Source organism: Haematobia irritans, chromosome 5 (assembly GCF_050003625.1).
Source record: "Haematobia irritans isolate KBUSLIRL chromosome 5, ASM5000362v1, whole genome shotgun sequence".
NCBI classification, from domain to species: Eukaryota; Metazoa; Arthropoda; class Insecta; order Diptera; family Muscidae; genus Haematobia; species Haematobia irritans.
This window is the reverse complement of record NC_134401.1, coordinates 148,660,224-148,687,650: the sequence shown is the minus strand read 5'-3', so window position 1 is coordinate 148,687,650 and position 27,427 is coordinate 148,660,224. Positions and strand designations below refer to the sequence as shown.

Here is a 27,427-nt window from a genome sequence, read left to right as displayed (position 1 = left end):
GATTAATTTTTCATCAATGAAGTGCCTTCGAGGATTGTAAGAGGAATTTCGTTAAAATTGAAAATTAAAACTCACCAGTGAAAGTAAGAGAATATTTTACAAAATTACCCAGGAATAGCAAATGGGAAATAAAAGTATATTAGAAATTTTCATTATTTAAATTGAGTTAACCCCCATATAATCGGGTATGTTCTGGGTTTCACATGAAAGACTTGTGGGTAATTTAAGATACGAAACTATTGAACCAATTGATGATGTTAGATCCAAAATAATCGATCAATCAATAGTTTTCCACAAATTAAAAAAATAACAAGGAATTTTCATTAAAACAAAATCGTCAATTTAAAAAAGGCGCTTATGTAGAGATCTTACTCCGTATAGGCAACATTTGATATGATGTCCAGAGATTTTATTCTGTCTAAAAGGCAACATTTGTGATGATGTCCAGCAATTTCCTCAATCATTTTTTTTTTTGCATTAATTTTGGGTATAAGATAATTAAAATTTAACATATTCATCTTCAATTATCCTTTCATTTTTGCTCTTTTTTTTTTTTTTTTTTTTTTTTTTGAGGGGACCATTATCTTCATTTCCTCCATAGTCCATAATATTTCTCGAGAGTTGATGATGATGTGGGGGTTTCTCCTATGTAAGATGGATGATGTGTAAATGTTTGCTATTTACCACTAAATTGAATTTGTTTCATAATTATTTATATAATATTTATTCATATATTTATATTTATATATAAATAATATTATTATAGAGTTTACGTTATGGGGTTTGAGAGTTTTCCTGCCTACTAAGTTGAACTTGTTTTACTAAACTAAACATTACCATTACTGCTGGTGGCTGTAGTATCATCTACTCTCGGCGATACAGATTTGTCTGTAGAGGAAGTTATATTTTGATCGTTTGTTACGTCATCATCGTCGTCCTTTTTACTTGCAGTTTCTGTAACTTTACTGCCATCTACCTCTGCAGTGGGTAACATGGAACTATTGCTTTCTGTTGGCAAAGACGATGATGATGACGATGGATTAGTTGAAGGTGAATCTAATGATGACTCGCCTTGTTTTTCTACTTTATCCAATGAAGTAGTTGAAGATGGATCTAATGGTGGCTCTTCCTGTTTTTCTACTTTATCCAATGAAGTAGTTGAAGATGGATCTAGTGAGTCTTCCTGCTGCTTTTCTACTTCAACTGATGATGAAGTAGTTGAAGATGGATCTAGTGAGTCTCCCTGCTGCTTTTCTACTTCAACTGATGATGAAGTAGTTGAAGGTAAATCTAATTTTTCTTTTTCATTATTTTCTGTAGTAGACTCCTGCTCATCATCAGCTATTGTATCTGTTTCCATTAACTTCTCTGGCGAATTTTTAGGCTCTTGAAGTAATTCCTTTTCCTTGTTTTCTCCTGCCTCAGCCTTTGAGGGTTCCTTTACTTCTTGATTATCTTCTTGGGTGACATCATTTGTTTCTTCCTTTTCCTTTGTTATTGTGACTTCTTTTTCTTCCACCTCTTTATCGATTTCGACTTGCAAAACTTTTTCAATTTCTTTATATACTTCAATATCTTCCATGTCTTCTATAATTTTAATTTCTTTCTTGTCATTGGTGGTATCTATTTCCATTTTATCAACCTTTTCAATTTCCTCATCCTTTGAATCAATATCCATTGGAGATTCCTCTTTGTCTTTATTCTCATCTTGATTTGTAATGGAATTTTTCGGTGACGATAAGGGGGTTATATTCTCCTTCATGGCTTCATCTTTTTCAGTCGTATTTTCCCTTTCATCGTTATTTCCTTCATTATCGTTGGCTCTAAGGTCTTTTTCACTTTCCTTTTGCTTTTCTTTTTCATTCTCTTCATGATGATCTTTACTAATTTCTAGAATTTCTATACTATTATCTTTGCCATTTTTATCCTCCAAAATTTCTATAATTTCCATACTAGTATCCTTGTCGTTATCTTCACTAACCTCCTTGATAGACATTTCTTTACTCTCATCTTTTCCATTGAGTTTGTCTTTGTCATTTTTCATATCTGTAGTTTCATCTTTATTCCCATCATCTAATTCATTATTAATTTGTGATTTATCTTGCTCATCACTATCATCAAGGTTTATATTTATAATATTTTCCTCCTTGGTTTTATTTTTTGTTTCTTTTTTTAGTTCCTCCGATGAACTATTCATATTATCATCTTCGATTACTAATTGCACTTCGATAGTTTCTTGGCCTGTATTTACCGTCATGGTAGTGGCCGAGGAGGCGATGGTGTCTTTCCCATCCAAGCCGGCCTTTGCCTGCTCATCATGTTTTTGCTGTTTCTCTTTAATCTTGGCCTCTAACATTTGCTTGGCAAATGGATATTCCTCTTCGGCCTTGGTAAGATTTACAGCACATTTCATTTTCAATTTAAGATCGTTACGTTTCATTTCCTCCAAACGCTCTCGTTCCATTAGAGCCTTCTGTTTAAGTAATGTGGGATTGGGTTTGTTGGTGGTCTTTTTTCGTGGTTGCTTTTTGACTTGATTCGAATCCGAACTGGAGGGTGAGTTGTTGGGTCCCTCGTGTATATCAACCTCCAACATACTGGCTAGGAAACTTTGAGCCATAGACATCAAATCCATATTCTCATCCTCTTCTGGTGTGGCAGTAAGAGCAGGAATTGCAGATGATGTTGGCGTAGCGGTGGCGGGGCTGGGTGGAACATATGTACCCGCTGTAGTTGTAATATTTGTCGATGTCATTGGAGCGGCAGTAGCCTTTTCTATGTTTACTGGTTGTGGTGGTGAAATTACAACTCTGGCCTGTGCTATTGTTGTCGGTGTTGAGGGTAATGATTTTTGATTTTTACTTGCTGGTGGTGGTGGTGGTGGTGGATCATCGTCGTCCGAGTCTAGGGTAATGAGATCGGTTTTTGGCTCTACAATTTCAATCTCATTATCCTCATCATCGCTTGCTTGTTTGTCTGTAATGAAAAATTTAAGTATTGATTAGAAAGTGAATTGTTTGGATTCGTGTCTCTAAGCTACCAAATCAAACTCATCATATTTCTTAAGTATTTTCCATCAGAAAATGTTTTTTTTTTCAATTTTTTATTGTAGTTAATTTTATGTTGTTTTTAGGAATTAGAGATCCTTACATAATGAGGGTATAGACTATTAATGTGATACAAATGGCTTACAAAAGAACAAATTATACAAACTATTTATCGCAATACGTAGATGTAATACCAAAATTATAAATAATTAAAATTAAAAAAAAGAGTGATATATATAGTAAATATTGAATATTTAGATACTATTCATTATCAGAAAGATAATCAAGAGAGATTTAAATTATAAAACATTTTGAACAATTTCATTGAGATTTGATGTAATGATTTGCATAAAAATGTCCATGCAATATTTAATCCAAAAATGTCATATCTTCAATGGGTAGATTCTTGCAGTATTGCTCCATTTTACTATTCTCCGAAATTTGACCATTTTCTCGTTTATAACGATAATAGCTAAATTTGGCCAATTGCCAGCGAAGTTTTATGGTTTTAACATCTCCTGGAAAAAAAACGAACAAAATCAAACGATAAACAAATTTATTCAAATAATAAAATTTCTAGTAATGTCTAATACATACGTTTGAAATCGGCCAGCCTTCCAGAAATTTCTTGCCAATAATTATCACGTACCATAATGTCATTATAATCAACATGTTTGGTATTCCAAATGGCAGGGAATTCTCTTACACATTCTACCAAATTTTGTAAGAATTCTTTATCATCTTCCATATCCTGAAGTCTGATATTTTGTTTCGCAGAGGTGTCTGTGGCTTTTTCCTTGCCCTCCACCTCTGTTTCTTTTTCTGTACTCTCTTCTCCTTCAGCTTCATCTTTATCTTCAGAAGGCTTGTCAGTAGTATCACCATCATTACTTGGTGTTTTTGTTTTCTCATTCTCCTGCTCTTCTTCTTCATCATCATCCAATTCAAAACAGTCTTCGAATAGACCATTGGTTTCATTACGTAGTTCCTGTTCATCTATTTTATATAGGAAATATAATTTGGCAAGATATTTTGAATATTTCAATTCAAGATTAGAGCGATCATCTTCGGATTTTATAGTCTTCAAACGGAATGTTTTGTACATTTCATATAAATGTTCCCAACGATCTCGAACATAATCGGTAGAAATAGCTAAAATTTAGAGATTATTTTGATAATTTTCAAATAAATGTTTTTAATTCATACAAAAGTTGTATGAAGTTTGCATTCGCTGTACTTACTTCTCAAAGACTTCTGTAATTGATTCCATACCGTAGTACGAGTTTGTTCATCGATTTTATCGGCTTCTGGATCCATTGATTTTCTCCATAGTACCGGATTGGTTTTTACAAATGTTATTATTTTCAAATCTAAAGGTTCTATTTCTATTGGTTTTATTGCTGCTTGGTAATTTCTTTCACGTTCACCCTGCTTCTCGGAAAATTCGTAATTTCCTTGACGCTGTAGAGATTTCTCAATGGCATCTAAATGATGCCTATCAAATGTATCACCATCATCTTCACCACAATCAACTGGAACCCATTGATCTAGGGGTAAATCACGATTGGCCAAAAATGCCATGGCCTTATCAAAATGACCATTGAAACGTTTACCATCGGCAATACGTTTTTCAATGCGCACAAAACGTTTACGTATATTTTTCCATCTTAGCTTTATATTCTCATGACGATCGAAATGGGCTCCTATTATGCGCCATTGTCTGCGGGTAACTTCAAAATTGCCATAATCCGGATGACGTGTACACCATATGGAGGGATATTGAGAGACAAGCCGTGTCAGTTTACGATCATAGGCATGCGACTCCTCATTACGACGCATTGATTCTTCTGTGCCTTGGGCATAACTATCATAACCGCCCATATTTCGATTGTAGCCATCGTCATCGTCATCATTATCAAAGAACGATTCGTCAGGCTCTTCATTTTCTTCATTCTCTAGCGTATATCCTGGATTTGAGGATTCATCACCTTCGGCCCCCATCCAATGTGATTTTACACCACCAATTCGAGGAGCTTCCTGCATACTATCTTCACCGTTATCCTCATCTTCAATTTCCTCATTCGATCTACCCTGACCCAAGGGGAACAATGGCGGCAAAGGAGATTTGGCACCATCTTCGCCATCTTTTAGATTCGCATGTAAACTTTTGCGATATTCATAGACTTGATTATGGAAGCTATTCGAACCAGTGTTGAATAGGTCAACATCATCTAATTGACCATAACAAACGTAATCAATGGCTATAATAGAAAAAAAAACAACGAATATAAAATGTAATGCAATAGATTTAACGTCAAATGAGTTCAATTTCATTGCCTTCAGACATTTTCCACTCTTTATTTTTGTTTGTATTCTTTTCAAATCAAAATTGGTTGCGACAAAACATAAAGAGTGAGGACAACACATGGACCAAAAATCAAGTACAATTGTCAGATTTTAAAATTTTTGATTTCATCACATTTTTATGGTATTTCAATATCTGAGTAGTTAACGAGTCCATGCTAGCTTCACTATTATTTTCGTGCATACATTACAGCCGGAAGTCAATGAAATATTACTCATTTTTCGTTTAAGTCTTTATTTTTGTGTACTTACAATTCCGGTTAGTTTAGACACAATTCTTTGTTTTTTTTTTTTGTAATTTTGAATTATTTTCTTTTTTACACTTAATTTAAGTCCATGTGTGGGGAAAAATGGCTTAAGACAATGACATTATAAATACAGATTATGCAAAATTTACTACAAAGATAGGATCTTAAGTTAAGTGATTACGATATGACGAAATATTTTTCTAAGACACACACTAAACAATTTATGAAATTTTGGAGAAATTTGGATTTTTTTATTTCTGAATGGAAAACAAAGTTATGGAATTTTTTTTTCGTTTCCAGACGTACAACAAATCGTCATTGACGACAAGAGTCACAAGTTTTTCGGTGTTCATGTTAAATTTTAAATGTGAATTTATTACAAATTCCGAGGTTTTGGAGCAAACAACATATCTGTTTTTGTTTCATTTTAGACGACCTAATTTTGAGTTTCGGGCAGGGTTGCCAGTACGACCTAATTTTGAGTTTCGGGCAGGGTTGCCAGTATTGGAGATTTTCCCCAAATTGGGGATATTTTTCCGTGAATGGGGACGAAATTTCTGAGTTGGGGAATTGGGGGATTTTGTGGGGCATTTCCATAAATTTAGTGATATTTGTGGGGATTTTTTCGAGAATTCGGTTTAATCTTTTTTAACAAAATTTTATTTCTATAGAAAATTTTGTCAAAATTTTATTTTATAGAAAATTTTGTAAATTTTGTAAATTATTTCTATATATAAAAATTTTTGTCAAAATTTTATTTCTATATAGAAAATTTTGTCAAAAATTTTTTCTATAGAATATTTTGTCAAACTTGATTTGTCAAAATTTTATTTCTACAGAAAATTTTGTAATTTTTTTTTTCTATAGAAAATTTTCTCAAAACTTTATTTCTATAGATTTTTACTACAATACAATAGAAAATTTTGTAAATTTTTTTTCTATAGAAAATTTTTTCAAAACTTTATTTCTATATAAAAATTTTGTCAAAATTGTATTTCTATAAAAAAAATTGCCACATTTTATTTCTATATAAAAGATTTTGTCAAAATTTTATTTCTATAGAAAGTTTGCCAATTTTTTTTCTGTATAGAAAATTTTGTTAAAATTTTATTTCTATATAGAAAATTTTGTCAAATTTTTTTCTATAGAATATTTTGTCAAAACTTTATTTCTATAGATTTTTACTACAATACAATAGAAAATTTTGTCAATTTTTTTTATAGAATTTTTTTTCAAAACTTTATTTCTATATAAAAATTTTGTCAAAATTGTATTTCTATAAAAAAATTGCCAAATTTTATTTCTATATAAAAAATTTTGTAAAAATTTATATATTATTCCCGTATTGGTTCGGTACACTTTTCAAATATGTTTTTTCTATAGATTATTTTGTCAAACTTGTATTTCTATAAAAAAAATTGCCAAATTTTATTTTTGTATAGAAAATGTTGTCAAAATTTTATTTCTATATAGAAAATGTTGTTAAATTTTTTTCTATAGAATATTTTGTCAAAATTGTATTTCTATAAAAAAAAAATTGCCAAATTTTATTTCTGTATAGAAAAATTTGTCAAAATTTTATTTCTATATAGAATATTGTATTTCTATAAAAAAAATTGCCAAATTTTATTTCTATATATAAAATTTTTTGTCAAAATTTTATTTCTATAGAAAGTTTGCCAATTTTTTTTTTGTATTGAAAATTTTGTCAAAATTTTATTCTATATAGAAAATGTTTTCAAAATTTTTTTTCTATTGAATATTTTGTCAAAACTTTATTTCTATAGATTTTTACTACAATACAATAGAAAATTTTGTCAATTTTTTTCCATAGAATTTTATTTTCAAAACTTTATATCTATATAAAAATTTTGTCAAAATTTTATTTCTATAGAAAATTTTATCAAAATTTTATTTCTATAGAAAATTTTGTCAAAATTTTATTTCTATAGAAAATTTTGTCAAAATTTTATTTCTATCGAAAATTTTGTCAAAATTTTATTTCTATAGAAAATTTTGTCAAAATTTTATTTCTATAGAATTTTGTCAAAATTTTATTTCTATAGAAAATTTTGTCAAAATTTTATTTCTATAGAAAATTTTGTCAAAATTTTATTTCTATAGAAAATTTTGTCAAAATTTTATTTCTATAGAAAATTTTGTCAAAATTTTTTTCTATAGAATATTTTGTCAAAATTGTATTTCTATAAAAAAAAATTGCCAAATTTTATTTCGGTATAGAAAAATTTGTCAAAATTTTATTTCTATATAGAAAATTTTGTTATATGTTTTTATTATATAGAATATTTTGTCAAAATTGCATTTCTATAAAAAAATTGCCAAATTTTATTTCTGTATAGAAAAATTTGTCAAAATTGACAAAATTTTATTTCTATATAGAAAATTTGGCAATATTGTATTTCTATAAAAAAAAGTTGCCAAATTTTATTTCTATATATAAAATTTTTTGTCAAAATTTTATTTCTATAGAAAGTTTGCCAATTTTTTTTTTGTATAGAAAATTTTGTCAAAATTTTATTTCTATATAGAAAATTTTTTCAAAATTTTTTTCTATTGAATATTTTGTCAAAGCTTTATTTCTATAGATTTTTACTACAATACAATAGAAAATTTTGCCATTTTTTTCCATAGAATTTTTTTTTCAAAACATTATTTGTATATAAAAATTTTGTCAAAATTTTATTTCTTAAAAAAAAATTGCCAAATTTTATTTCTATATAAAAAATTTTGTAAACATTTTATTTCTATAGAATATTTGCCAAATTTTTATTTCTATAGAAAATTTGCCAAATTTTATTTCTGTATAGAAAATTTTGTCAAATTTTTTTTTTCTATAGAATATTTAGTCAAAATTGTATTTCTATAAAAAAATTGCCAAATTTTATTTCTGTATAGAAAATGTTGTCAAAAAGTTATTTCTATATAGAAAATTTTGTCAATTTTTTCTATAGAATACATTGTCAAAATTTTATTTCTATAGAAAAAATTTTGTCAAAATTTTATTTCTATAGAAAATTTTGTCAAAATTTTATTTCTATAGAAAATTTTGTCAAAATTTTATTTCTATAGAAAATTTTGTCAACATTTTATTTCTATAGAAAATATTGTCAAAATTTTATTTTATAGAAAATTTTGTCAAAATTTTATTTCTATAGAAAATTTTCTCAAAATTTTATTTCTATAGAAAATTTTGTCAATATCCTATTTCTATAGAAATAATATTTTTACAAAATTTTTTTATATAGAAATAAAATTTGGCAATTTTTTTTATAGAAATAAAATTTGGCATTTTTTTATAGAACTACAATTTTGACAAAATATTCTATAGAAAAAAATTTTGACAAAATTTTCTATAGCAAATTTGCCAAATTTTTATTTCTATAGATAAATTGCCTAATTTTGTATAGAAAATTTTGTCAATTTTTTTTTCTATAGAATATTTTGTCAAAATTTTATTTCTATAAAAAAAAATTGCAAAATTGTATTTCTATAAAAAAAAAATTGCCAAATTGTATTTCTATACATAAAAATTTTTTGTAAAATTTTATTTCTATAGAAAGTTTGCCAATTTTTTTTCTCTATAGAAAATTTTGTCAAAATTTTTTTCTATAGAATATTTTGTCAAAAGTTTATTTCTATAGATTTTTACTACAATACAATAGAAAATTTTGTCTATTGTAAATTTTGTCAAAATTGTATTTCTATAAAAAAAATTGCCAAATTTTATTTCTATATATAAAAAAATTTGTCATAATTTTATTTCTATATATAAAAATTTTTGGCAAAATTTTATTTCTATAGAAAGTTTGCCAATTTTTTTTGTATAGAAAATTTTGTCAAAATTTTATTTCTATATAGAAAATTTTTTCAAAATTTTTATCTATTGAATATTTTGTCAAAACTTTATTTCTATAGATTTTTACTACAATACAATAGAAAATTTTTTCAATTTTTTTTCCATAGAATTTTTTTTTTCAAAACAATATTTCTATATAAAAATTTTGTCAAAATTTTATTTCTATAAAAAAAATTGCCAAATTTTATTTCTATATAAAAAATTTTGTAAACATTTTATTTCTATAGAATATTTGCCAAATTTTTATTTCTATAGAAAATTTGCCAAATTTTATTTCTTTATAGAAAATTTTGTCAATTTTTTTTTCTATAGAATATTTTGTCAAAATTGTATTTCTATAAAAAAAATTGCCAAATTTTATTTCTGTATAGAAAATGTTGTCAAAAAGTTATTTCGATATAGAAAATTTTTTCAATTTTTTTTCTATAGAATATTTTGTCAAAATTTTATTTCTATAGAAAAAATTTTGTCAAAATTTTATTTCTATAGAAAATTTTGTCAAAATTTTACTTCTACAGAAAATTTTGTCAAAATTTTATTTCTATAGAAAATTTTGTCAAAATTTTATTTCTATAGAAAATTTTGTCAAAATTTTATTTCTATAGAAAATTTTGTCAACATTTTATTTCTATAGAAAATTTTGTCAAAATTTTATTTTATAGAAAATTTTGTCAAAATTTTATTTCTATAGAAAATTTTCTCAAAATTTTATTTCTATAGAAAATTTTGTCAATATCCTATTTCTATAGAAATAATATTTTTACAAAATTTTTTTATATAGAAATAAAATTTGGCATTTTTTTATAGAAATAAAATTTGGCAATTTTTTTTTATAGAACTACAATTTTGACAAAATATTCTATAGAAAAAAATTTTGACAAAATTTTCTGTAGCAAATTTGCCAAATTTTTATTTCTATAGATAATTTGCCTAATTTTGTATAGAAAATTTTGTCAATTTTTTTTCTATAGAATATTTTGTCAAAATTTTATTTCTATAAAAAAATTGCAAAATTGTATTTCTATAAAAAAAAATTGCCAAATTATATTTCTATATATAAAAATTTTTTGTAAAATTTTATTTCTATAGAAAGTTTACCAATTTTTTTTCTCTATAGAAAATTTTGTCAAAATTTTTTTTCTATAGAATATTTTGTCAAAAGTTTATTTCTATAGATTTTTACTACAATACAATAGAAAATTTTGTCTATTGTAAATTTTGTCAAAATTGTATTTCTATAAAAAAAATTGCCAAATTTTATTTCTATATATAAAAAAAAATTTGTCATAATTTTATTTCTATATATAAAAATTTTTGGCAAAATTTTATTTCTATAGAAAGTTTGCCAATTTTTTTTTTACTGTATAGAAAATTTTGTCAAAATTTTATTTCTATATAGAAAATTTTGTCAAAATTTTTTTTTTTCTATAGAATATTTTGTCAAAAGTTTATTTCTATAGATTTTTACTACAATACAATAGAAAATTTTGTCAATTTTTTTCTATAGAAAATTTTGTCAAAATTGTACTTCTATAAAAAAAATGCCTAATTTTATTTCTATATATAAAAATTTTTGGCAAAATTTTATTTCTATAGAAAGTTTGCCAATTTTTTTTTTTTGTATAGAAAATTTTGTCAAAATTTTTTTTCTATAGAATATTTTGTCAAAAGTTTATTTCTATAGATTTTTACTACAATACAATAGAATATTTTGTCAATTTTTTTTCTATAGAAAATTTTGTCAAAATTGTATTTCTATAAATAAAATTGCCAAATTTTATTTCTATATATAAAAAATTTTGTCATAATTTTATTTCTATAGAAAATTTGCCAATTTTTTTTTTTTTTGTTTTCTGTATAGAAAATTTTGTCAAAATGTTATTTCTATATAGAAAATTTTGTCAATTTTTTTTTCTATAGAATATTTTTTCAACATTTTATTTATATAGATTTTTACTATAATACATTTATAATAGCCTTTATTGGCTTCCTTTGTATTGATGACTGAATAAATAAATAAATTTATGAAGTACCTCTTTGCAAAATCTATCAAAACATCAAAAGTTCTATCAATCTACCAAACAATAAAAACTCTACAATTTCTGGTAGTATTCTACCAACTTTGGTAACGTGGCTACAACACAATTTTACTACTTGAATATTTAATAGTAAATTTTCGTTCATAAATACAAGGTGGCCGAATTCCTGTTTTCATATCTTCAGCATTTGAAAGACGATCACCAGTCTGTGGTTCGAAATCTTTATCTTAATTTTTAAATTATTACTGATTTTCTACAGCAAAAATGTATTGGGGATTTTTGTGAGGAAATTAAATTTAAATTGGGGATTTTTGGGGACGAAAACATCACAATTTGGGGACAAGAGCCAGAAAAGTACAGGCAACACTTGTTTCGGGAATAGCAAGTTGAACTTGGCGAAAAATATAAAAGAAACTGAAACTAACCATATAGTACAATCTTCAAACAATGAAAATGTACCGAAAATGGTGCAAAATCAGGTCAGAAGTAATGAATTATTAAATGGGCGACTTATCATAGAGTGGAACTCAGAATTTTAAGCATGCAGCTAGCTTTGATTTTTCATCAATTCTTCAGTTTTTATATTATTCCCGTATTTCAAATATGTTTTGGAAAATTGCCGAATACCAACCACATCGGATGAGATTTACGCCTCCAAGAGGCTCTGGAGGTCGAATCTACAGATCGATTTAACTAACATCACTTACCGAATTTCAACCGGATCGGATGAGCTTTGCCCTTCCAGGATGTGGATCGGTTTATATGTTGACTATATATAACTATGGACTGATATTGACCAATTTTAGCATGGTTATTAGAGAGCTCGAGGTTTTTTGGTGCAAAACTATATTCTAAATATATTCTAAGTTTAGTTTCATTCTAGAAGACCGAATCGTGTGGTATCCTTTTTGTGTTTCACGTGTAGCGAATTGATTGCTTGCCAAAGGAAGAAACTGACCATGCTGTGCAATCTTCAGAACATCATTATCTATATTCTCTCCATACTTCAGGCTCTCTGTTCAGTCCATTGTGATAGCACAGTGATGAACTTCTCTCTTATCACTAAGTGCTGCTCGATTCTATGTAAGCTCAATGAAAATGAACCTCTTTTTTATAACCGACACCGAACGGCAGTCCACATTGTAGTGAAACCACTTTGAAAAGCTTTACTGTGAGGGCCAGAATTAACGATGAAAAACTTTTTGGTGTTAGGTCGAAACTGGGTTTGCACCCACGATCCTGTGTAAGCAAGGCGGGCATGATAACCATTGCACCACGTCGTTGGTTCCCAAAAATGTTCCCAATTTTTTTTGGAAAATTCCATTAATTTGTTTTTCTTCCTGTTTTTTTTTATACCCGGTAATTCAGAAAATATAAATTTAGTGCAAAATCGGATTAAAACAAAGGATTTTTATACATCTCCAGATTGACTTAAAATTCAAAATAAATATTAAAGTTTTAAATAAAATATTCTACATATTCATTTAATTGATAGATATCAATCCTAAATTTGTTGCCATACGAAAAAATTACATTTCGGAACTTAATTTTTTCCCCCAATTAATTTACTATGAGAATCGGCTATTAATATCTTGACGTTAAAAGTAAAATTTATTCTTAAATCATCTTATTTTATATAAGAAAAAAATATATAAGGACCGAATATGTTTTAAAGCAATCAATCGACTTTGAAAACAGTAGAAAAGTTGATTGACCTTTTTAAACTTTCATCAAACCAAGAATTTGTTATATTGGAAGATGTGTTCATAACCCTCTAAAATCGAACTCGCCTACATATAAAGGGCTCTATTGGAATATTCATCATGACAACAGAATTTATTGAAATAAAAAAATTAAAACTGCACAAGATACATATTCGCAAATTCTAGGTTTTCGCGTATCCATCGGGTTCACAATTTACCACAAATCTTTTATACAAAATTTTAAATTTTATTTGTCTACAATTTAAACGAAAAATATTTTCAACTTACCGGCTGCCAGTTGTCCATTTTCCAAACAATCGGCATCATTGACAAAGCCCAAATTACGCATATCAGCTAAACATTTATCCTGTAATCCCTTAAAACGACCAATGGCATAAGTCAATAGATATGACAAATGTATATAGAGTTCTTTAACTTCCAAATAGTTTTTGGCCTGTTTATAGGCATTGGAATTTGTAAGAGTTTGAACTTTGTTCGTGAGATGTGTACAAATTTCCATGGCATTAAAGACTTGCTCTTGCAACTGTGTGCGAGCCTGGCCAATAGGTGTTTCAGGGAAAACATGTCGCACCATTACGGGTCGAATGGGAGCACCTGGAGCCAAAGGTGGCACAGCTTGTTGTATGGTAACCGGCGAGGGTGTTGGTATTTGTCCATTTATAGCTTGTAACGGTGTACCATTGTGCGAAATAGCATTGATTGTCGTATTTCCAATCATGCTGCTATTATGATAGCGTACCACTTGAGGTTGCCCGGGTATATTTGGACCTGGATATGGATGTTGGGTTATCTGTACTGGTCTAGAAGCGATTGTTTGGGGTACTACTCTTTGAGGCTGTTGAGCTGATATTTGTGGCCAATTGCCTGGTGACTGTGTCAAATGCACTTGAGGGCTAGGGCTGGGACCTGGACCTCCTGGAGGTGGACCTTGTCTCTTTACCTGTATCAATTTGCCATTGGGTAAACGGAAAGTCTCTTGTTGGGCAGCTGAATTTAAGTCAATGCGAAAACCATTGATGGTATGATAAACCGGAGTACCATTTCCACCTGGGGCAGGTGCCCGGGGTCCGATTACTGTTCGTCGGACTATTGGCGGTTGTGTTGTTGGCCTCACTTTTATGCCAGTATTTCTCATAATCAATGGTGGCGGAGCTGAAGTCTTCGGTGTTGATGTTTGGTTCATACCACTCCCAGCCCCACCATAGCTACTTTGTGACTGCATTCTGGATATTGAAGTTGATGGTGATGGCATGGGCCTTTGTTGATTCTTTTGTGCGACAGTTATCTGACAGTCTGGCTCCAACATGCTAAGCAAATCTGGAGTACAAACAACTTCATCGTTGGTCTTAGCCCGTTTTGCACTTGGTGGCTGTGGCGAAGGTGTAGCATGTTTCTTTTTACCAGAACCAGAGCTGCCATGACTGCGCTTTGAAAGGACCGAGTCCAAGCTTTCCATTGAATCCGACATATTGCCACATTTAGTTTTGGAAAGGCGACAGCATTTACTGCGATCTCTACGTAAAAGTTGATTCATTTCAGCCTCACTCACATTCATGGCATAAACTTCCCTGTAAGAAAAATTCCATAAGTATAAGATTTTTGTCGAAGAAAACATTCTCTGATAGAGACAAACTTACTTCTTTTGTTGTTCGATGTAATTCATTAATGCCCAATGTTGTGCTCGCAAAGGCCATAGAATTTTCGGAGCACAACTGAAACAATTCCAATTTTCATTTTGCTCAATATCAGCCACAACACCTCTGGACAAATTCTTCACAATACATGATTTGCAAAATACATAGGGACAACTAGAGCAACAATAAACTTCACCGCCTTGACCACACCAGCGACAGTAGAGTTCTGAGCCATCCTCGCCCTTGCTGAATTCGCCACTGTTATAGAAATCATGACATTTCAAACAATGTGACACCCGAAGAATGGGATGCATTTTAATGCCAGTCTCCGTCAAAGGAGCTGTTCCAATATGTGTTTTACATACTGTACAATGGACTTTACGATCACGGACTACATCAACAGTGGGATAAGCTTTGAGGTAGAAACGACGTTCTTCCTCAGAAATGCTGGGATGGAATTCATAAGTTATAGCTGTAAATGGAATAAAACAAAACAGGATGTTATATATTTATATACAAATAGTAAAAAATTATATTGTTAAACAGAGAAAATTGTGATACAACATTATTCTTCTACTACAATATATGGAGGCATAGAAAATTTACATAGAGAAATTTGGTACTAATACAGCTTTCATCTACAGTCAGATCAAACGTAACTTTGGATAATAATAATCCAAAGAATTTATGCCGAATTTTGGAATCTTCTTCTGAGTGGACCCGTCGATTATTCGACTTTCAATCCATATAAAAACGATACTATGGTTCATATTGTTCAGAAAAGGAATAGGTACGGGGGACATGCAATAAAACTAGCGAATGTCGAATTAAAATGTCGACATTCCCAATTTTCGATTAGTCGATATTTAACTTTGCAAAATGGTCTTTACACAAATTGATATATTTTGAAATACGAATTCGTATAAAAGAAGTAAGTAAAGTCTAAAGTCGGGCGGGGCCGACTATATTATACCCATCACCCCTATGTAGGCCAAAATTAGTTTTACCATCTCAACTACTTCACATTTGCTGGAAGCTATATAAAGGAGACAATTTTTTTACTTATACTACATCTCTAGAATTAAAATTTAAATCGGCTAACGCTATCCAGCAAATTGGAGGAAACTTCCATTGAAAATGGGTCTAAAATGTGTAACAGTCTACCATATTTCCCCAACTCTGGTGTACGTATATATGGGAGCTATATATAATCTGAACCGAATTTGACTAAATATGACATGTATAGTTAGAATAATAATTCTGCTATCTATGCGAAATTTTACGTAAATGGGAGTATAACTTTGGCCCCCTGGTCATATGAGTGCAAATCGGACGGAAGATATATATGGGAGCCACATCTAAATCTGAACCGATTTCAACCAAATTTGGCATAATTACCGATACTACTAAACGTACACCTTGTGCGAAATTTGAAGCAAATCACGGCAAACCCCTGGATTTTGAGGCCATATAAGTTCAAATCGGACGAAAGATATATATATATATAAGAGCTATATCTAAATCTGAATCGATTTTCACCATATTTGGCACATGCAATAGTATCGTTAAAAGTACCGCTTGTGCAAAATTTGAAGCAAATCACTGCAAATCTCTGGCGTTTGTGATCATATAAGTTCAAATCGGACGAAAGATATATATGGGAGCTATATCTAAATTTGAACCGATTTCAATCAAATTTACCAAGCATTGGTAGAATGTCAATTCTACCCTCTGTGCAAAATTTCACGAAGATCGGTAGTAAACTATGGCCTCTGTGGTCATATGAGCCTAAATCGGACGAAAGATGTATATGGGAGCTATATCTAAATGTGAACCGATTTGGCTGATATTTTGCAAGATTTTCGAGATTCATAAAATATTTGAATGTACGGTATTTCAAGAAACTCGGTTGATAAACACGCTAACTATGACCAAATCGGGGATAAATATATATGGCAGCTATATCTAAATCTGAACCGATTTTTTCCAAAACCAATGGCGATTGTCTCTGTCCCAAGAAACGGCCCTATGCCAAATTTGAGGACGATCGGACTTAAATTGCGAGCTGTACTTTGTGCACAAAATTACATATGCAGACAGACAGACGGACATCGCTAAATCGACTCAGAATTAAATTCTAAGCCGATCGGTATACTAAAAGATGGGTCTATGACCACTATTTCTTGGCGTTACATACAAATGCACAAACTTATTATACCCTGTACCACAGTAGTGGTGAAGGGTATAAAAAGCTTCGCCAAAAAATTAGTGAAAATGTTCTTTTTGGATCCGGAAGTGGTACAAATATGGCGCAGAAGCGATGAATTTATCATGGGATTGTCATAGGACGGATGTCCACCATTTCAACAGCCGTTGCACTGAATTTGAATCACTTTTTAGGGTATGATCTGAATTCAGTGTTTTTGGATGTTAAACAAAAAATTTTGTCATATTTTTCCAAATAAATAATTTTTTATGATTTTTAATGTATTCTAACGCTTGTTTGAAACGTTTGAACTCAAATATTTTCAAAAATTCACAATTTTTCTAGAATAGATTTAGAATTTTTATCGACAAAATTTGAATAATTTGTTCTTACTCTGTTTTTAATCTATTTGAAACAAAAAAAGTTAAATTACCCATTAAAAATACGAAAAAAGCGAGTTATAAAAAATTGAATTAAAAAAACTTCCTTTGTAGTTAAAATAAACAACATCTTTGGGAGGACATTTTTGGAAGTGCTTTTAAAGTTATGCCTTTAGAAGAACTTCCAAATTTTTTGCTGGGAAGTCAATTCTATGATAAAAACTTTTTATTCCTGTGTTAATTAAGTTTTTTTTTTGTCCATAATCTTAAATTGTACCCTCGTTACCAGAAATGACGTTTTATCCACATTTGTATAAATCATATTTTGGGTTAAATTTGAAAACAATTTGTATCCAGATCAAGGAACTCTACGACCAAGGTGGGATATGTCCAGAGTGCTCTGGTGGTAAATCTGGTAGGTGTCATGTGGCAGATGAGACACACATCAGCTATGCTGTTATCAGTCACTGATAGATAGGCGTTGAGCCGGCTCCAGTTGCCTGATCTTAATTTCCTGTTTTCCTGTGGTGCTCGGACTCGTAGCTTCTCACCGCAAAAGTATCGTCATGAGTCACCATGGTGCAATTGTTAGCCTGCCCGCCTTGCATACAAAGGTTAGTGAATTCAACCCCAATTTGGACCGAACACCAAATTTTTTTTTCAGCGGTGGGTTATCCCCTCTCAGTAATGCTGGTGGCATTTCTGAGTGTTTCAAAGATTCTCGAAGTAGTTTCACCGCAATGTGGAAAGCCGTTCGGACTCGGGCTATAGAAAAGGGAGGACCCTTGTCATTGAGCTAAATATAGTATCGGGCAGCACTCAGTGATAAGAGAGAAGTTCACCACTGTGGTATCGCAATGGACTGAGTAGTCTAAGTGAGCCTGAAATATCGGGCTGTCACTATACTCCTAACCTAAACTAGATTGACTACTGTGTGATCCGACATTTTTGGAATCACCGACATTTTTGTTAGTCACTTTTCATACAAATCAAAGGAGAGCTTCAATGTTGGCATATGATAATTTTTAATATAAGTGATGTTTTCTTTTAGCACTGGATATGCTAAGCCGTGAATAAATAAAAGAAAACAGAGTACTCATTTATCCAGGACATCTCCAAAAATATGCAACACTGTCATCAGCTGTTTAAAGACAATCACAGAAAAGAAGTGAAATCTTGCATTTTTAATGTATGAAATGCTCCAATTAGTAATAAATATTTACTGCTGCGATTATTTAAGACACTGCACCACTTTGAATTTCATGTTGTTCGACAAATTAGTCACAATAAATTGCTATTGTGAATCGATGAAGCGTCCCTTTATCTAAATAAAATCTGGCAACATTGGCGCGACTTGCCCTGATGAGATGTTCTGGATAGAACACCAGTGCAACGATGTTCTGGATAGCTAATAAAGTGTTGCATTCAGTGCAAAAAGAAAACAGCCCTATAATCGCCCTACAGTATAGTAGATAGTATTAAATGCATGTTATTTTTTATATAGTACCAACCTTCAAATGATTCATGTCAAAATTTGACGTCTGTAAGTCAATTAGTTTGTGAGATAGAGCGTCTTTTGTGAAGCAACTTTTGTTATTGTGAAAAAAATGGAAAAAAGGAGAATTTCGTGTTTTGATAAAATACTGTTTTCTGAAGGGAAAAAATACGGTGGAAGCAAAAACTTGGCTTGATAATGAGTTTCCGGACACCGCCCCAGGGAAATTAACAATAATTGATTGGTATACAAAATTAAAGCGTGGCGAAATGAGCACGGAGGACGGTGAACGCAGTGGACGCCCGAAAGAGGTGGTTACCGACGAAAACATCAAAAATATCCACAAAATGATTTTGAAGGACCGTTAAATGAAGTTGATCGAGATAGCAGAGGCCTTAAAGATATCAACAAAGGAACGTGTTGGTATTATCATTCAACAATATTTGGATATGCGGAAGCTCTGTGCAAAATGGGTGCCGCGCGAGCTCACATTTGAGCAAAAACAACAACGTGTTGATGATTCCGAGCGGTGTTTGCAGCTGTTAACTCGTAATACACCCGAGTTTTTCCGTCGATATGTGACAATGAATGAAACATGGCTCCATCACTACATCCATCCTGAGACCAATCGACAGTCGGCTGAGTGGACAGCGACCGGTGAACCGTCTCCGAAGCGTGGAAAGACTCAAAAGTCCGCTGGCAAAGTAATGGCCTCTGTTTTTTGGGATGCGCATGGAATAATTTTTATCGATTATCTTGAGAAGGGAAAAACCATAAACAGTGACTATTATATGGCGTTATTGGAGCGTTTAAAGGTCGAAATCGCCGCAAAACGGCCCCATATGAAGAAGAAAAAAAGTGTTATTCCACCAAGACAACGCACCGTGTCACAAGTCATTGAGAACGATAGTAAAAATTCATGAATTGGGCTTCGAATTGCTTCCCCACCCACCGTATTCTCCAGATCTGGCCCCCAGCGACTTTTTCTTGTTCTCAGACCTCAAAAGGATGCACGCAGGGAAAAAATTTGGCTGCAATGAAGAGGCGATCGCCGAAACTGAGGCCTATTTTGAGGCAAAACAGAAGGAGTACTACCAAAATGGTATCAAAAAATTGGAAGGTCGTTATAATCGTTGTATCGCTCATGAAGGGAACTATGTTGAATAATAAAAACGAATTTTGACAAAAAAAATGTGTTTTTCTTTGTTAGACCGGGGACTTATCAGCCAACCTGAAGAAGCATAGCATAGAAGCATACTATGTTACGTAATTGTAAAATATTTGAATATTGAAAGAGTTCTTCATCGAAGAATGATTCAATGCAGCAAGATGACTTTTTCGTGAACGAAGCTCAAGTACAAAAAATTCCTTTTTTTCATTATATCAGAATTTTGAATACTAAAAAGTCCTAAAATAATATTATAAGACTTTCACTGAATTACCTTTTACTTTTATCTTTGTTAAAAAAAAATATGCTAATATTGAATCCCAAACTTCTTTAATTACAAATTTTAGGAAAATGTTCGGCTGATCATTGCTTTCTTTTTACGAACAGGGGCATCGACCCTAGTTCGGTCGAGCTCTACTCTACATGTTGGTATACCTAGAATATTATATACTCAGTTTTAAGAGTTCTTTGCATTACAATTCTGAATGAAATGAATTCGGTCCCTCGGAAATCAACCAACAGATGATCGCACATAGGGGCTCATTAAGATTTAGCATAAAATGAAACCTCTAAAAAGTGGACATCCACGGCCCAAATTTTATCCACATTTGTGAGGCATCCAAATTGAGAGGTTTCGGCTTTTCAGAGTTTCCAAGTTTAAGAGGTTTCACTGTAATCCGATTTCTCTACTTGACTTCTTTGGGATATTTGCGCCTATTAGTCGGGTGTAAACCCCAAGTTAAAAGCTCTAAATATCTACAGGTTTGACATTTTCTGGTTCAAATGTTAATTATTCCTAATAAACAATAAAGTTAATTATCATTGAGGGTGAACTGATTGCGATTGCGTAAACCTTCGCACAGGTTTGAACTAAGAAAGCTTTTCAAAAAATTATAGCTTAAAGCTTTAAGGATTTGTAAAACTGAAAGCTTCCATATTGTAAATGAAAAGCTAGAACTATATCCGTTCAATTTCTGGTGAAAAGCTTTATCCGATATCCGTTTATGGCAAAAGTTTTAATCAGAATCACTTATAGCCAACACAAATACAACACTGAGCGAATGGTGTTTGTCTACGCTAAGCTATAAAGACTATCTCTTGTCAATTCGCCGGAAGAATATTAGCTATGTGCTTTGGCTACATCTTGCAAATTCGCTGTATTTAACAAAATGGCCGTAGTTAAACAAAAAAAAATAAAAACGAAAGCAAGAAAACTATCTTCCAAAGGAATCTCAAATCTTGCCCATTCTTCCCGGGATATTCCTAAATGAAGAATATTAAAAAAAAAACAAATGCTTAAATGTTTGTAGGATAACAAATTGGCGCAATTTCCAGCCCTCAAAAACACACAACATAAAACCCAAAAAGCCACACACACACAAGAATACAAACCTTTGCTACTATCGACCACATTGGCCGTCGCCACCAACAACGAATCATTCATTACTTATAGCTATAACAATGCGGCAAAACCGGACACTTTTCACAGGATGCTTGGAAGATGTAAATTAACTAAATCGAACTTAAAATGTTTCTTCTCCCTTCAACGAAGATTTCTCGTAGTATATTTTACTTGTAGCGTTTTTTATTTCTTCACTTTGTCCCATCAACAAAAAGAAATTCTCTGTTCCTCTTTTTTTCCACTGCTGTCAACTTGATCCACCACAGAAGAAAAAAGAAACAAAACACACACGCACACATGCACTGTTGCTTAATTATGTACTTTTTTGACACTAGCACTTGGTTTCTGATAAATTTTCAATAATTTTTGACAAATTTCCTTATTCAAAATTATTTTTTCACAAAATTCACTTATTTCTCTATTGTGTGCTGCTGCTATGTGAGTTCATGTCGAGTATGCGAAAATTAATATGAACTGAAAAAATCGTCAATATGGCGGCCGCTTCGTTTCTAGTCGTGCCGTTGAATTGTCTTAAATCGTATGCTATGAAGAGACCCGTCGGTTGAATAACAACGTATGAGTAAAAGAGAAGAGCAAAGAGAAGAGTGAGGGAAATACTTGTTTGGCATTGCGTCGTTGTTAAACAAGTCGTCGCCATCTTTGATTCAGCATTAATAAAAATCTGAAAAGTAATGGATCCGACGGGTATTCTGGGGGGAAGTGAAAATGAACGGTCGGGTTGCACGAAGGATTGCGAGCAATGACCCGTTATTTAATATACAAATAGGCACCCGCCAAATCTGAACCGATCAGCATAACTGAGTGGGATCAAGGATTAAAATTTCCAATAGAAAATACAGAATGCCCAAATCCGAAACGACTATATAATTTCGGAAATTGAAAATTTCTGAAATTTTGATTGCCTTAAAATTGTAGCCTATATAAAACGGGAATCCAAAACTATAGCTTTTCGATTACCATGTTTGTTTATATTAGAATCGCCGTTATCAAATAAAGCAAATCCCATATTTGAATTAGGTTTTATAAAAATTTTATGACACTTTTCGGGATATCACGACCAGGCCATGTTAATTTTTTGCTTAGAAATTTATGCTTTTTTTTGGTAAAAAAATGCGAATAATAAAATAGGTTTAAAATAAATTCGTTTTTAATGAATGTGGGCCGATGTATAGGGATCATTTCAGAAATGACATTTCTCCAAAACTGTGTATCGTTATAAAGACTATAATAACTATAAAAATGGCTTTTTAAAAATATTTGTTCTTGCCAGCTAATCCAGCCTACCCAGAAAATCTTATATGCCGGAATCAACCGGCCAAAACGTTTGTTCTATTGTTTTGATTAAATTATAAGAGAATGTTATATGCCGGAGTCTACCGGACAAAAGTTTTGTCCTATTGTTTTGATTAAATTATAATGGTTGTAATATTTGTATTCATTTAATCTTTTGTTACGTTACACTACGTTACGACACCAAATAATCAATAGTTGCAGTTGGTTTCTCTATACCACGAAGCTACGAAGGCGAAAAACGGACAGACTAATAATCAGATGATGCATCTTACGCGACGTAACATTTTTTCTTTCGAAAGGCAAGTACTACCTTTGTGTTTCACAAGCAAAAATTAAACATTTCACGGTTACTTTTCTATATTATTTTTAGTTTTTAAATTGATAATTTGGAGGATTAAGCTGAGTACTATGTTCACTTTTCAAGCTGAAAACCAACTTGTTTTCACGGTTACTTTTTCTCAATTAATTAATTTAGATATATAAAATTATTTGCAAACAATTCCTTGGATCTTTTCCACCCAATATTTGACAAGACTCGATCAAAATATAATAGTCTTCATAAATATATTTGTACTTTTAATTTAGTGTTTTGGTGAAAAAGCCGAACATAGTACTCAACTTTAGGTTTTGCAAAATGAATGTCAGATCTTCATTGCTAATTTGTACTTGCGTATCGACCTTAATGGCAAGTTCTTGTTTCACTAATGGAAACTAAATTTGCAAGTACCAAATAACAATAACAAAAAAGAAATGACTTATCTTTGCTGAACCAAAATAACTTATTGTCAGTACTATGTTCACTTTTCGCGCTGAAATTTTCGTGGTTGCTTTATTAAAATAGTTCAATATAAAGCAGATAAATTAACTCAATTAATGCTCAGTTTCTTGTTCCTCTAAATTTCGGCAAGACTATAGGAATATGTATTCATTTATAATTTTGTTTCTTTAAGGAAAAGTAATCGCGAAAATAAAGCGGTTTTCAACTCGAAAACCCAACATAGTATCCAGCTTTAGAAGGAATGATCAAAAGCATCCATTCAATAAGATTTCCGAAAAACGGATATCAGAATTTATCACTGTGATAAATTAATTTAAATAAAAAAGTAATCGTGAAAACAAACTGGGTTTCAGCTTGATACTGAACATAGTACTTATCTTTAAGGTGGGTATTAAGTTTGAGTTTAGCCGCATAAATAAATTAATCATAAATTAATATTGAAAAAACAGAATAAAATTATATACATATATTTGTTGAAAATTTTATTATGGGGAGTGATCCAAGGTGATAAAGAAGAATGTTTATTTTTAGTGAAGAAAAGTAACCTTTAAAAATGGCAATTTTTGCGTGAGAATGTGGGTATTAAGTTTGACTTTTCTTTAATAATCCATTTTAAAGAATACAAACTTTGTGAAAATTTGATTTGGGCTATTCCCCATCAAGTTATAATGAAATCTGCAACAAATATGAATAATTGTATGCCTTTTTTTACTGATTTAGTTTTCACTTTAGTGAAAAAATGAAGATTTTAGCGGCTAAACTCGAACTTAATACCCGCCTATAATGTGAGTACTATGTTCGGTTTTGTCACTAAAACACTATATTGTGATCAAGTCTTATGAAATAATGGATGGAAAAGATCGAAGGAATTGATTGATTAAATTTTATATTTCTAAATTTATTAATTAACCGTGAAAACAAGCTGTTTTTCAGCATAAAAACTGAACAAAGTACTCAGCTTACATAAGAAAAATAACCGTGAAAAAATTTCATATGTTTTTGGAAAAGTGCCACTCACAAATAACACATACTACGTTACGATACGTTTACAAAATTGCCGGCATGCCCCTATAAATACAACTATGCCACACCTTTACCAAAAGAGAAACAAAAAAGAGGCATAAAATATTCCCCCAAAACAGCTGTATTTTAAAGCCGAATGCAACATAAACAACGGATTGCAAGGCTGCAAGCAAATTAAACAAAAATTGTGAAAATCCGAAAGAGCAAAATATATCATTTACATTTTTAGTCAAAAATAAAAAAATGTCTTCCAGTCAGAATGATTTTTTCTATGGCTGGGATTTGCTATTCAAGACAATAGAAAAACAACTAAATAAAAAGGATGACTTGCTAATTGCGTTGGTTCACTTCGTACTGACCAAACATTCTCAATTTCGTTGCATTGGTATAGGAGACGATGTAAGTTTTCGGCGAATAGCACATTATACAAATATAACTGGTTTTTTTATACCTCCTTAGAAAACGTTTACTGAAGACGATGAAAATTCCAGTTCAGAATTGTTGCCAGACAATTGGAACGATAACGAAAAGAACTATGCCTTGCGGTATATCCACAATAAACAGTTGTATATATTGCTGGGCTTAAGGACAGAGGGTTCACTTATTATTACCCTAATGGATGTTAAGACACATAAAGTTTCAAATATTGGCTTAGATCCAGAGGAATGGATTAAGGAACTTAAAGGAAACATAACAAAGACAATACCAAATGCTTCGCAGTTGGCAGACCGTTATCGTAAAGAGTTATTGGAGCCGGTAGATATTTAATGGTATTGAAACCGTGCATGTAAAAATGACGGGATGATATTTTTTATTATAGGTCTTTCCTGGAACAAGCCGGGCTGTTACTACTCAAACATCGTCGTCCTCTACAGCCAATCCAGATCATGATCCCCTACCAAGACGCCCCTTCAATCCGTAGGAAAATTGCAATTGTTTATGTGCCTTTTCATTGAATTATATATATATATATATTTTTTTTTTCATTTTATAGTTATGGACCAACACCACACTTTTCAGGACCTCCTCCCTTTGGTTTTCCCGATGTGGGCCGTGGCGACCTAGATCCATTAGGCCGAGGTGGTCCAGGAAATCTATTTCCATTTCCCTCGAACCCTGAGTTTCGTATAGGTCCTGGTACAGGCCCTCGACCACGTTTCGATCCCTTTGGACCACCCGATCGAGGTTTGAGACCTAATCCAAATCCTGACCATTTTCCACCACCAGGAGGTTTTGGAGGGGACTATTATATGTAATATAATTTGCTTAATTATGATTTTGGAAATCGATTTCTTAACAATAAACTACTCTTTGGGATAAAAATTTGAAGTTTTTGTAGTTTTGGTGGTAAATTTTTGAAAAAGCCTAATTTTGAAATAAGTATAGCGGATAATTATTGATTAATCTCAAGCGCTGGCATGTTCATAGATTTTTAAAGCGCTATGTTTGATTTTAGCTGCTAAACTCAAAAATAAAACATCGAAAGTATTATAAAATTATAACATTTTTAAGTAATTTTATTAAAATTTAGAAGGGAACGATCCAATGAAATAATTCAAAAAGTTTGTATTCATTAAAAAGAATTAACAAGGAGAAGTAATCGCAAAAAAATACTATTTTCGTCCAATAATATGAACTTATTATCGGGCTTTATTGAAAAAATATCGTCAATTTCTTGTATTGAATCCACTATCTTCTTTGAAGAATGCCGCCCTAGCAAACATTGAACCAAGCTTCATAGTATTTCGAACGTAGTCCAAAACTAGAGTTTAGTTTTTAGAGGATTGCCTATATACCCATCTCTCAGATACGACTTTGATCCAATTGTATTGAAATTCTGACTCTATATTTTATGCTCAGAATCTGTTTGCATTGAATTTTTGATTAGGCTGAAAAAGTAAAACATTTATAAACGATCATATGCATGACGAACGGAATATGAACTTTGGCCCACATGATCTCATAACCATTCTGATTTGCTTTTGACCAAGGATTCAAAACCCTAAACCTTTATATGAAAAGAAAAATAAACAATTTTTAAAAAAAATATTCGACCTCTCCATATTAAGGTCTACAACTTGGTAAATTTGTACAGACTGTATCTAAGAGAGTCGTGGCATAAGAGTACCACAACTTCATCGATATTTGGTTCAACTTTTGCCTTTTATTGTCCAATGTAAACAATTTTCCAAAAAGGATTAACTACTGCTATATTATACTCTTTATGTGTTTAATACACATAGGTTCATATATTCTAGAATAATCCCGCCCCACCCATCAGAAAATAAAGCCCATTTCCAATTAGTAAACCACTTACCTGGTGGTTCATCATCCTCAAGATCGAGAAATAATGTCGGAACTGCATCAGATTTAAGTTTCGATTTATTATAATTAACGAAACTTTCATCACTGAAATGCCGTTGACAAACTTTCTCGTAGGACATTTTAATTATTCTTCCTTCCATTCCCAGTTGCTGCAACCATGCATCCATATTATCGTAGCTAAAACTGAAGAGGGTAAGTCCCTCTTCATTTTTACATCCTCGCACTATGCAATGACGATTAACTGGCATTTTCCCTATATTATTTTGCACTCAAAGTTGGATATTATTAACTTTTTCCCCAATTTTTTTATTTTCAGGACACCGACAAACAACAATTTGCGAAACCGACGAGATTTTCCACCACACACACACTCACAACATAAAACAATCGCGACAAAAACAGC

At 31.2% G+C, this 27,427-nt stretch overlaps 2 protein-coding genes across 4 annotated transcripts; one reads left to right on the top strand and one right to left on the bottom strand.

Moving 5' to 3' along the window:
- Positions 1-530: 530 nt before the first annotated feature.
- Positions 531-27,427, bottom strand: ADD1 (ADD domain-containing protein 1). Of its 3 annotated transcripts, XM_075311056.1 has the most exons (6): positions 27,017-27,427; positions 14,937-15,405; positions 13,567-14,867; positions 4,289-5,308; positions 3,645-4,199; positions 3,059-3,565 (listed from the first exon to the last, which is right to left on the bottom strand). In XM_075311056.1, the coding sequence occupies exons 1-6, from the start codon at positions 27,270-27,272 to the stop codon at positions 3,417-3,419; spliced, it is 3,750 nt and encodes a 1,249-aa protein (XP_075167171.1). In that variant the 5' UTR covers positions 27,273-27,427; the 3' UTR covers positions 3,059-3,416. The 3 variants fall into 3 exon arrangements, with proteins under 3 accessions (XP_075167169.1, XP_075167170.1, XP_075167171.1); XM_075311054.1 differs by lacking the exons at positions 3,059-3,565; positions 3,645-4,199; positions 4,289-5,308 and adding an exon at positions 531-2,976 and having other exon boundaries at positions 27,017-27,421; XM_075311055.1 differs by lacking the exons at positions 3,059-3,565; positions 3,645-4,199; positions 4,289-5,308; positions 27,017-27,427 and adding exons at positions 531-2,976; positions 21,575-22,067.
- On the top strand, positions 24,810-26,028 carry PI31 (Proteasome inhibitor 31 kDa). The gene is made up of 4 exons (XM_075312064.1): positions 24,810-25,098; positions 25,159-25,455; positions 25,520-25,617; positions 25,694-26,028. The coding sequence occupies exons 1-4, from the start codon at positions 24,943-24,945 to the stop codon at positions 25,953-25,955; spliced, it is 813 nt and encodes a 270-aa protein (XP_075168179.1). The 5' UTR covers positions 24,810-24,942; the 3' UTR covers positions 25,956-26,028.

Excerpts from the sequence above, each read along its gene's own strand:
- PI31 (XM_075312064.1), top strand. The coding sequence starts at position 24,943 with ATGTCTTCCAGTCAGAATGATTTTTTCTATGGCTGGGATTTGCTATTC. Across the intron at positions 25,099-25,158 it reads GCATTGGTATAGGAGACGAT|AAAACGTTTACTGAAGACGA; the intron begins GTAAGTTTTCGG and ends ATACCTCCTTAG. Across the intron at positions 25,618-25,693 it reads CCAAGACGCCCCTTCAATCC|TTATGGACCAACACCACACT; the intron begins GTAGGAAAATTG and ends TTCATTTTATAG.
- ADD1 (XM_075311054.1), bottom strand. The coding sequence starts at position 27,272 with ATGCCAGTTAATCGTCATTGCATAGTGCGAGGATGTAAAAATGAAGAG. Across the intron at positions 15,406-27,016 it reads TGAGGATGATGAACCACCAG|CTATAACTTATGAATTCCAT; the intron begins GTAAGTGGTTTA and ends TTCCATTTACAG. Across the intron at positions 2,977-13,566 it reads AAATGGACAACTGGCAGCCG|ACAAACAAGCAAGCGATGAT; the intron begins GTAAGTTGAAAA and ends TTTTCATTACAG.